Raw genomic sequence first — 12,735 nt, 5'->3', positions numbered from 1 at the left:
TAAACTTGGAAATAAGCAAAAGATATTAATGGTTATCCTGTCGGTATGGTGATGATTTTGAATTTCTATCAACATGGCTACTTTATACTTCTTTAGGTATAGTGGTTAACTCGTCAGTTTTTATCCAGTATATTCAAATAATGTCTGTCCAATGAAATAGATTGCCTCAATGTTTATGTTTTATTATACTGTAAAATAATCAACTAGTTTTGTATCTAGCCATTTGATTTGCCCCAATATTTATTTATATGTTTCATGTATTATTAGCATCTCAAATGTTCTTTGGATCAGTTTTAACATTTTACTGGTGCTGTCATTAATTAATGAGTTGAATAAAATCTCTGACTTGTTTATTGTACCTCTGTTTGGTAGTTAGATTTTTAACTCTTTCAAAATTACACTTTAACACTCTAATGACTTTCATTAACTCTCAAACACCATCCTATATTCTAGTGAACTGACCTAATGGGACTTAGTTCATTGGTAAATAATCTCATGTTTATTATAAAAACTGAACTATTATACCCATCATTTGTCTTTCTTGTTTTTTATAACCATATCACCCCTACACCCAACTCCTAATATGGTCAATTCTTGTTTTTTCATAGGTCCCAATCTATGCTGGTATTCTTGACTTTGTAACAAGTCATTTGTCCAAGTTAGCTTTGCCTAAGCTATTTAATTAAGCAGTAGGCGATTAGAAAAAAAATATTTAATAGGTCAAATTTCTCTTACTCTATCCTTATCACTCGGAAAGCGGATATGCAAATTGAAATATAAGAAATTTTACATTGATAATACACTGAGTTCAACAGAGAGAAAAATATTCTGAATGTCTTAATGAAGGATTAAGTTAAATGTTGAAATAATAGTACCCAAAAGCAATAACGGCATTAAAAGATACGCTACCAAGAAAAAAAAATTAAAGAAAAGACTGAAATAGAACAGTCATAGAAAATAGTTTTTGAAAACAACTATTGTTCTGCTTTTGCTGTTTGTGCCTACAATATGACACTTTCCAAGAGTGACAGCCAGCAGGTTTCTGAACATTCACAGATATAATTTTTTCTTAAGGAAATCTTTCTTTCCAGCTATGGTCAAATTTTTCCTCATTATCCATATCTTCATTAAAGCAAAATGAATCATTTCTAAAGATTATTATATATAATTTGAACATTCTATAATTTGTTATTATTTCTCAATTATCCTTTCATGCAACCTCATTGTTATTTTTAGCAATTTTATTCTAAAAGATGGATGAAAATACTGACATTAAAAGAAGTTAATAAAATGAAATGAGAAAAATTAGGAAGGTTGCATAATGGAGTTTAAGAATGCTATATTTTCTACTTGCTGACTGAATAAATATCAGTGTTGACTAATATAATCTAGAAAATTGTTAATGTTCTTTCTACACAGTGACTGATAAATAATAGAGAATATAGAGTTAAAATGGAGAAGAAAATATAAATGACACAAATTTCTATTCCTAATGAGAGTTTCTATATTATGATATTTAATTTAAATTAAAAAAGTAAAATCCTGTTCACCTGAAATGCCACATTTTTGGTGAAAAGTTGTGAGAAACACTAAAAATTAAATTAGCCATTCAGTTCCTATTTATGTTCCAATGGGTCATCCTTCAAGTTTAAATTTATGAGTAGTTTTTCTTAAAAAGAAAATTAGTTAGTGACAAATCAATCATTGTTGATATAGATACCTTTAAATATTAACTACTATAAGCTAAATTTTTTTTTAAATGGAGGTCAGATTTGGCCCAAGGTCACACTAATATATACTCTCATCGTCTACTAGTGACATTTGCTAAATATTACCTTGGGCTACATTTTTAGCATTCCCTCTGGCATGCTGAGATTAGATGTGACATTTCTTGGCCGGAATAAAACACAAGGTCGATTCTAAAGAATATAATACTATATTTTTCCATGCAGTTTTTATTTGCTTATCTATGGTACACAGGCAGTTCATTTTAAAGCATGGGGCTTATGAACCACTACTTGCGCATGCTAAATCCTTCTTATAGGATGCCTCCTCACATTATCCCAGCCTGTATGACCACTTCCTGAGCCCTCAGCAAAATCCCTGAGAAAATAACCACAGTGGAGGTCAGAATTTGCAGCTCCTACTGTAAGAGGTTGAGGGAATTTATCCTCCCACTGCCTAGGGAGGGTTATAGTTTCATCAAGGAAAAAGTTTCCCACTGAGATAATGTTACAAAGGATGACTGGCATATGAAAATCCACAAGAGCTATTATTCAACTCTATTATAGGTTAAATAAGATTTTGTAGCACATGAAACAAGTATCAATTATTTGTAAAAGTACTTAGGAAAAACAACTCATTTGTAAATTCGTAATAGGAAGAACAATTTAGAAATGTCATGAATTATGTTCAGTATTTTGTTGTTCTTCCTAGAACCTTAAAAGAAATTATGTAATAATAATCATAAAAACCCACCTTTGGCCTGAGAGCCAGCTTTGATCTCATAATCACCCTGTTACATCCACTTACCCTGATTAGAATCAATTAGTAATTGAAACATGAAAATATACTTGAATTTTGCTCTCTGAAAGAAATGCAAGGCTTGTAAAATTCAAGCATTTTTCTCAACCAAACATTGGATACTTACTCATTAAAACTAAATCCCAAATCTTAAAAACCACTAATAATCTCCAATACAAAGAAGACGGTCAACTTAAAAATTAAAATGCAATTACAATTACTTTTCTTGGTATGGCTATTGGTTGAGAGCTACATGGCACAATAAAATATTCTAAATATGCAATTATGAGTTTATTTTGTTTTAAACTAGGTCTTACCTAAAAAAAAAAAAAAAAAAAAAAGGCACACCTAGAGGTGGGTTTAGGATCCTGATTATCCCAGCCTGTATTTCTGAATTTATCAGTAATTCAAATTATCTGAAAATGTGAAAATAATGCCCTCACTCCTTGATTTAAATATTACCTACAAACAACAAATACTATTAGGAGAAACTCAACAAAAGGCTAATAAGTACACGTTTTCTCTGAATGCAGCTTCCTGTCTGTGTAGGTGTCTAGGAAACATATCTTGAAGGAGCCTGAGCTAGGCTACTTCAACTCTCTCTGTTAAATAAAGTGACTGTCGATATTTGGGCTGAAGCTATAGAGCACTTACAGCTCTTCATATCTATAAGGAGTGCAATGAGCCATCCAAGCTAACTCAGCAGAGAGAACATTTACTAACAAAATGATTTTAGAGACCCATTGACTTGATGGATGTCTGAGATTGTGTAGAATAGAGGAGCCCATGATGAAAATGGTAACAGATTTGAGAGCCTTTAACAGGCTCCTTTTATTCATCCTAGCATGGTTTATTAGCATGACACAAGCTCCCTGTTCTCTCTCTCTCTCTTTAATGATACTGTGCTATGAACCAATGAATGTTTTCATTTGGAAAATAAGAAAGCATTGACATATTATCTGAACTGTGGTTTCTTTAGTGATGCCAAGGGAATAAATATGCTAATTCTGCGCTTTGAGGAATGTACTGGGTAAGGCTCATTACTTTACTGATTTCAGTGGATCCTAGGCCCAGGTGAGAAAAGGTTAATATTACATACCTTGGAATATTTCACTATGCAAAAGTTCTGACATGGAAAATGTGAAATTTCAGTGACACTCTGATATACTTTTAGATGGTGATTTTCATAATACATTCTCCCAAGTAAAGTTTAACTTAAATTATGATACCTGAAGCAATTCACCTCAAGCTATTGCTTGATTCTTCATAAAAGAAGAAATTACTATGAAAAGTCACCACATAAATATTGAAATATTCATAAAATTTTATACAAATAATTCTTTTTCATATAGGAATAAAAGACAATCTTTTTCATACACGTGTGAATGTACAAAAACACATTCCTCAAGAAAATCCTATTTCCTAGAAACACTAGTGCTTTTAGGGCAGAAGTGAATGCCAACTGGGAAGAGTTTTCCTTGGCTTTAAAACTGGAACGAAACAACTCTCAACATTTGCAAAACATTCCTTTATTATTAGAAATAAATTATTTGTATAAAAATTGCATGCGTCAACCATTGCATTTATTTTTAGCACAACCCAGGGCTTCAATCCGGTCAGCCATTACAAGAAACAGATTCATTGTCTTATACAAGTTGAACAATGTGGGACAGGAACGGGAGTTCTCACAATCACAGAAAAATACTTACAAGAATAACATCAGACATGATTTATTTCAACAGCATTTTTTTTCCACAAGCTAACATTAGTTTTCCTTTTGTGATTTTTTGTTTTTAACTGCTCATGAGTAAGCAATACTTTAGCTTGACACTCATTGGTTGCGTTGTATAAAATGGGTTTCTTCACTCTGTTATTGATACTTTGGGCTCATGGCTACTTTTTGTTCCTTACAAGATTGACTATTGATTTGATTGATTGTAGTCTACAGAGCTTTCCAGGAGTGAGTTTTGGTGGTGTCATGTTCATTGTTTAAGATCACATACCAGATTTTTTCATTTTTTTCATATTTCCCTGTTTCAGATTGAATGATTGCTGTAGCTGATATATGTTGTCTTGGTAGAGGAAGCTGTTAAGATAAATTAAGACAAATTAATAGTATATAATAATAAATTATTTTGTTAAAATTATTTTAAAATTCAAATCTTATTTTTACTATGTTACTTATTATTTTTCAAACCGTGTAGTAGGAATTCAATAATAGTAGGAATAAAAATGCAGCGGCAATTTTAATCGGTAATCCTACTAGTCTTATTTTATAGTAGAGGTATTTAGCAAAAAAAAAAAAAACCATAAAAGTCCTCATCTTTAATAAATTTAGATAACATTTAATTTAAATGTGTACTCTGATTAACAAATATTTGCAATATGAGAAAATCAAAGAACAGATAAGTTACCTATCCTGCAAAATACAAAAGAAAAAAAATGTTTTTACAAGCTTAGTTAAAAACTAAATTCTTTGAGTCTGCTTTGATGACCGAAAAAGGGTTAGTAATTATAATTAGTTGTATTTTGAAAATGAATTTATCTTCTATTTAAAGATAATACTTTTAGTCTCTAAAAGGAAATGTAGTAAAATATCAAGTACATAAAATACTTGAAAATATTAAAGTAAATATATGTATTGCCAAAACATTTATGGTGTGCTTTCATCCAAAAGGTACAAATGGAGATGTTCAAAAAAAATAAAGACTCGAAGAAGGAAATGAATATTTAATTGTTTTAGTAACAACTTACTATGAAATAAACCTATTATTGTAAGATTATTAGAAAGATATGAATAACAGAATATTTCAAGTTTATACTCATGCTTAAATTTCCCGAGGAAATAAATCTAAATCCAAATAATTCCTTTGGGTTTTTTTAAAGCTGTGATGAAATAAATCTTCATTCTAAAATTCAAACGTGATGGCCTATTTTTCAGTGGATTTCTGGAATGAATAATCATTAAAAGAAATATATCAAAAATGCAAAATATACACATATTTCACTACATAAATCTAATTCAGGATGGAACAGATTTTTAGAGAATAATTTAGTTTTTGAACATCGAATAAAGAAATTATAAAGCTCTTCCTCTGAAATAATTAACAGTCAGACTCATTCCTTTTTAGCATACATCACCATTGGTGATTGTCCAGACAAGTTCTTATGAGAGACCAAGTTCATGTGAAGTTCACAGTCACTAAAATTGATGCAGATAGCCCAAGAAAGTGTTAACTGTAGATGTTTTTGCTATTTTTGGTTTCTTTAACTCTTATGAGCTTCATGCCAAAAATAGGTGACATATCTGCTTATCTACATCGCTCACGCTTATTTTAGGTTATTTTTGTGGCACAGTGGAATGAAAGTAGATTTTAGATCTGGTTTTATATTATATTCTGTTTCCTACAAGGGTTCAGTGAACCAGGTCACTGGTCCTCAGTTTCATCACTGGTCCAAAATCCACAACACTGGGTTTTTGTGAGTATGAAGGCAGAACAGTTTTGAGGGGGCTGTTGTCTGAGAGAATCAATATAAAACCCTGCTTCTCTACTTACCCCTTCCAAAAGGTAGGATGTCTGTTATGTTTGGTTTGGTGTGAAGTGAAACACAATGATTTTTATGCTTGTTTACTTTTATTTTTTTAATTTCTATTTCTGATTTATATACTGCTTTCATATGCTTCTAAATTTCCTCAAAGAAAAAGTCTGTACTTCCACTATGTTTCTGAAGGAACTTCATATAATCTTTGTAGACCAGATAAGGAAAAATTATCATAAGAGTTAGAAAGAGACCCTTAAAAAGGTTGTTCGATTTCATGCCTTATACAATACATTCAATAGTAACTAAATATGTAGGAAATATTATCAAATTTGTGAGTAGCTAGAAAGAAAAAAAATATGGTTGAAATAGAAGAAGAGCCAAAAGACCTTGAAGAAAATGATATTCAGATGTGAATTCAACAGAAAATGATTTGGATCAGGGCATCTTCAAGGATCCTTCCAACTTTAAGACTACAGCTAATTAAAGATTCATATTTCCTTTTTGAACTCTTAGAAGTGAGTTCCAGGGGAAAAGATGGCAGACTTCTACTGAGAATTGAGACTATAATTTAGAAAAGGAAAGTAATCTTAATTTTTCTAATATTTAGAGAAGGTGGTGCAAGTCTCTGGAAACTGATGATTTTAGGCAATATGAAGACAATGATAAGGGACAAATCTTGTGAATGGTAGATATTTTGCAAGAATCTTTATCCCCGAAGTATCACAGAGCAAAATGGATCAGAGGTGTACATATGAGCTAATAGGGAGAGTTTTACAGCAGTAATGAATATGCTTATGTGAAAATCTGTTTTTGAATACAGTCACAATGACTTGCCTGTATACACCAGGCTGTGTTCATAAGCTACAGAAAGCAGACCTACCTCCAGCAGCAGCTGTTTTCATGAATTATTTATAAATATAGCTTAAGGAATACCATGTTACTGCACTTGTTAACTGAGTTGATCAAATTCATATGTATCAACTTTGTTTCTAACTCCCTTCCCACACTCTTATGAAACAACACTTGACCTTTTTCTTTGTTTGTTTGAACTGTAGTAGTCTGAAAATTCAATAATTAACATGGACTCATTGGTCTCCCTTCCTGTTTCACACTACTATATTTACTTTGAAGCTTTAAAACCTTACGTGTGTGATCAGAATTTGGGGTATTAACAAATCATTATAAGATTAAGTTTTTAAGTATGATGGACTTGTAGAGCTGTTCCATGACCATGAAGGAAAAATAGTGCATGTATATCATAGATACACAGCTAATTGGTCAGAAAAAAAATCTCAACAATAGAATGGTAGCCATAATTATCAAAATCTTCTACATATTAAAAAAAAAAATAAAAAGAGATGCTAAAACAAAAGTTTTTGAATTTTATGTATTTTCTCTTTTCTATTAACCGCAGACCAATCTATATTTTCATGGCAACAATGATCATTTTAACTTTATAGAGTGATTTATAGTTTACAGAACACTTTCATGTCTGTCATTGCCAGTTCCTTGTAGTAATGATTTATCAAAAGTCTCGTAGCGGAAAGTATGAGAATGCAGCAACATGGAACTGTTCCAGTGCATAAACCAGCCCAGGATTCATTGAGAATAGACTCTGCTCATTTCAAGAGGAAATATTTTAAATCTCAGGAGGCACGGCACTAGTTTTTGACAGTTAAATGAAAAGGGCTTCCAATATTCAACTGTATTTCTAAAGACATAAAACGTACTTTTAGAAGACAAACTGCATTTAAGGGATTCAAGTTATTGGTAGTTTTAGAGAATTTGTGATTTTTGAAGACTTTTGACTCCCTTAAAACCACTGGTATGTGCAATAAATGTAACAGGAACACAAGGAGTCCATGACACCTAGTCACGTAAGTGAAAAAAGGTAAACAATGGTTACTTAGAGTAAAATCATGAGAGGATGTGTGATTTCATACACTGTTTCTCCTGAATGTGCAAACTATAATCAGTCTATCTGGTCTCAATTTATTCAAATCCAAACTACTCCTGTGAAAGATGGATACACTAAAATCTGCAAAGTACAACTTAACCTTCTTTCAGGTACTAATTGACTTGATCTTGATTCACCTTTTAACATTATATTCCAAAAATGAGCATCTGACTCCTCCAGAGTATTATAGGCTTACCTCCCATATAGGCCTCACAACTATAATCTTTCATTCTTATTCCAGAGAAAATAGGGAAATGCACACATACTATATAATTTCCATCTCATTATCAATAAAAAATAATAGAAGGAACACAGAAAACGTGTGAGACTTATTGCTCTAATATGAGATTAGTCTTTATTAATACTGCACATTTTCTTCTTCAGGGAAGTTATTTATTTCTTAAAAGGGTGGAAAAAGGTTATTAATATTTTTGCTCACCGTAGTGCAGAGGTGAGTCTGGGATGACTGGTATTTATTTCACTTTATGTTTGATCGTTTCCATTCGCAACCATATTATATAAAGTTTTCTGGGTTGCGGCTAAAAAACAAGTAAAACTGTAGACCCTGATGTATCATACTGAGAAATGCCAGTGTTCAAAGTGTATCATTGGCTAACAGCAGATTATTGGCACCCTACAATAGGTTTTAACTTCTTGTGCTGATGCTTTCAAGGCAGAAACACACAGATAAAACTCTTCAAAACACAAGCATATACTACTCTGATAACTTTGAGAGTAGTTATAGTATGTCTCTTGCTAGAAGCCCACTAGGCCTATTATTAGTAAATTGCTTACTTATGATCAGAGATGATTATAGCAATTTATTACCAAAACTCATCCTTATTGTGCCTTCTCTGGCAGTTTCTCAAAGTTTCATGTTTTCAGAAAGGTGATTATATGGGGACTGTTTGGAGAATTCTTAAAGGGCTTCTTTCTCCACAAATAACTGGATTTGGTATTAATGAGCTGAAGGTAATTTGGTATTAATGAGCTGAAGGTATTAATGGCTAATAATTCTAATAAGACGGAAAGTAATTGAAGCCAATAAGTTTAATTAATCAATACTTATTTTCTAAGGATATTCCCACATATGAGGCATCACAGTAGGCAATGTTCATCTGGAAATCTTGATATAAGGGAAGGTTTTGAATCTCGTGAAAACTATACATTGTTATAATAATTAAATCAGATAAAATTAACTCTTAATTTCCTTATATTTTGTGTCAATTTAAAAGTACTGAGACTAGGGGATACAGCCTGCTGGAGGAATCTGAGAGGAAGAAAATATTTTTGGCATAGAGTTTTATACTTAATCATTAAACATCTATGTTATATTCCCAAAATATAGGAAGCCACTCTAATGCAAGGACCTGAGCTTTTATTTCTTTTTGATCCATCTACAGAACTAGTAAGGTAAGGTTTTTTTTGTTCATTTTTTACTACACTCAGCTTTCTGGTATTTTATAATACAAATCTTCAATCTATTTGCTACTCTTCCAGAGATAATCAAGATAGACTGACGAGATCAGTTAAACTCTACTGTCTTAGCTTGATACCAATGTATCATTATCATGTTCTTCTTCAGGGGTGGACTATAAAGAAGAGGACAATAGAAAGGAAAGGCATGGTGGAGTGGTGGTTGCAGAAAGAATTCTATTGTCAAGGTCATGAGGCTTCCAGGGAAGAGCTCTAATTATCTTTATACATTCAAGAAGAGAAACCAAGGGAAGCTAAAGAAGGGGACCACTTGGGGGAAACAAGAATTAACTATGACTTAATCTCACATCATCAGTTAACCAGTTTTCTCATTTCCCTAAACATCCAAATAACATATCATTTATTTGCATAAGATCTTTGATAGTACGTTCCATAAATGTTAGTTTACTATTAATTCTACAAAGAGCAACTAATATTGAACTAACAAAGATTAAAAAATAGTTCCCAATCCCTAAAAGATAATTTTATAAATGGAAGACATTTATAAATTTTATAAATGGAAGTTCTACACTTCAAGTTCTGCAATGCCTCAAAAGAGAGACCTGAGTGTGATATACTTTGTAAAGAGATTTTGCGTGCATGGTTATGCTCTGGAGAAGAGCCAAGTGCCTTGAAATCCTTTGGTTCTAACCAAATGGTTCTAACTGCCATGATGGCTTCATGGTGTACAAGTGCCATCATGCCCCTGGAACCACGTAGCACAGTCCCCAAGACTAGTAGAAGAATATTCAACGTACATCTATTACGAAGTGCTCCCGCTCTTGACCATCGGAAAGTCTACAGATGACTTACTGTTGGTTTCAAGACTCTCACAGAGTTCACTTTTCACCTCGCCATTTGGTCTGTCATTTCCTTTTTGGATCAGTTTGCTTTGCATGGTGGCAGCTGTCACCACAGCCTTGAAGCTCCTCTTGCGTTTTTGAACATTCTGCTCTGGATGAAAAATTATAATATAAACCTTGGGCATATAGAGCATGCCCAGAGACACCGAAGCACTTAAACTCATGGAGACAGTAAGTGTTGTTGTCTGGATGTACATCTGAGGAGAGGAAAAAAAAAAAAAAAGAATCAATGTTGTAAACCTGATCTAAGATAAAGCAAATAAGCGAATAACATAACCATTTTCTGAAATTATTCCAGCTTCTCTGATAAAGGTGCATGAGGAGGTTTATTCCCACCTGCAAATGTGGGTAAGGTAGTATTGTTGATGAAGCCCAATTCTTTAAAACAGACAACATACCTATGATTACCATTAACACCTGTTCACTCTAATAATAACTCTGAAAATATGAAGTTGTAAATTGTATCAGGCAATCCCAGGACCCAAACTAATTGTGTTCTTTTTCAATAAAAGATCTAAAAACATTCACCTTCAAGGGTGAATTCCTGAAAAGCCTAAGGTTGCCTTTTCCTAGGGGAGATGGTTTCTCTTAACAGATGGCAAAGTCTTCAGGTAAAGAACTATCTAAACCATGAGGAGAACTTCAGGCACGAGTAAAGAGACTGTCCCTGTCCATGAAATTATACCATGTAGATTATTACTAGGTTTACTCTTCAATTCATCTACCACTAAGGCTGTCCTTCTGCATAAGACCCCATTATGTGTTTGAGAATACACTTATGGGATTTGGTTTGTTTCAAAGTTCATCTCCTCCAAGAAGGTCTATCTTAATTATAATATTTTTGATTTTACTCCTAAGCATTAATACATTTGAAAATGAATACAATGGACCACTTACTAATGTGTAACTATGTGACTGTAATCATTTATATAAACTTTGTAGTAAATTACATGAAATGTACAACTAGGACATATGCTTCTTAGAGCCTATAAACTAAATTTTTTCTTATATACCTCTAAGGAATTTTATAAGATTCTAGACACAATAATAAGTCAGAAACTGCTCATTTTTTGTAGGTATGTGGATAGCTTTAAGAAGACCTGATTTATACAAAGTATAATTTACCCAAATCGTATAGAATATGCTTTCCATAATTTTCTACTCTGTCAAATGAACATCAGTAATGGCTATGATACATGGTTGATGACATTTTAAATGAAAAAAACAAAACGATGAGGTATGAATCCAGATTCTCGCTTGGGCTCATGCATATTGGGCTGATGCACACGAGCCTCAATAGAGATCTAATTCAAATACATCTGTTAGCAAAGTGATAAATTACTACATGTCATGACCTCTCATGCTACCTGCCATTAAATGAAACCTCACGTTAAATCTGAGAGAATTAAGTTTATACAACAATTTAAGAAGGTTCTGGTAGACTGTGGGTATGTGCCTTTAAACCTCATAATTCTCCCTAAGCTCTGCCACCTACTGTCAAGCAACTTATATAAATACTTATAAGCTTCTCATGTGTTGGTTAATCCTCTCTGAATTTCTACTTATTCTCCAGATAGCACTATCATGCAGAAAATGGGCTGCAGAGAAAGGACATAAAGACAAGGAAAGGATACAGCCAAATAAAAACCACACATGTAAATATTCCAAGGCCACTCAAATAGGTAACCATCAGTTTTGTTCCAGTCAGACCCTGCCAAGTCAATTTAGCTTAAAAACAAGCAGACAACAAACAAACAAAAGACCTCCAGAAGTCAAGCAGCCATGGAATGATTGGGACATTCATCCTGATTAGTTGGATTATCTTTATAAATTAATCTATTGGTTCTTGCTAAATGTACGGTACTAGTCCAAATTATACATAAATGCCCTTTTAATTTTGAAAATCTTGTAAATTTTCTCTGCTACAATAAATATAATGAAAATTTTCTTCCCTTCTTCAGAATCATTTCTGTAACACAGTAAGTTTAATCTTGCTAAATATTAGGCATGAAGAAGATTCTGGAATGCTGGTTTTCACATTAAATATATTACCGCAGTCTATTCTTTCAGCAAACCAACTTAATGGAAGATGTAATAAACATAGACATTAGGATTAAACAGTACTCTGCGTAGTGTTCCAAGCTCTCTATTAGACGCCATGCTGTCAAATTACACCAAAATGCTGATCTTACTTGTGTGCTCTCTAAAATCAGCTTCTGAAACATTTTAATGTGAATTTAACACAGGAAAAAAATCTATACCAAATCATAGTCTAAAATCCTAAACCTTACAGTGGGCTAGCATTTGCTACAGAACCTGTACTGTAATTAGACTGAGCTTTTGAACTTTCTTTGAATATTTAATGAAATGAAA

General features: G+C 32.6%; 1 protein-coding gene across 1 annotated transcript in view; it reads right to left on the bottom strand.

Moving 5' to 3' along the window:
* Positions 1 to 4,559: 4,559 nt before the first annotated feature.
* GRM8 (glutamate metabotropic receptor 8) overlaps positions 4,560 to 12,735 on the bottom strand; it is a 676,955-nt gene continuing 668,779 nt past the window's right edge. The window contains exons 10-11 of the mRNA XM_006910553.1: positions 10,313 to 10,559; positions 4,560 to 4,609 (exon numbers count right to left, since the gene is read on the bottom strand). Of these exons, the coding sequence (XP_006910615.1) occupies positions 4,560 to 4,609; positions 10,313 to 10,559 (297 nt within the window). The remainder of the gene's footprint in view (positions 4,610 to 10,312; positions 10,560 to 12,735) is intronic.

The sequence above is a fragment of the Pteropus alecto genome, unplaced genomic scaffold (genome assembly GCF_000325575.1).
Source record: "Pteropus alecto unplaced genomic scaffold, ASM32557v1 scaffold22, whole genome shotgun sequence".
Taxonomy (NCBI): Eukaryota; Metazoa; Chordata; class Mammalia; order Chiroptera; family Pteropodidae; genus Pteropus; species Pteropus alecto.
This window is presented reverse-complemented; position numbering and strand designations above follow the sequence as displayed.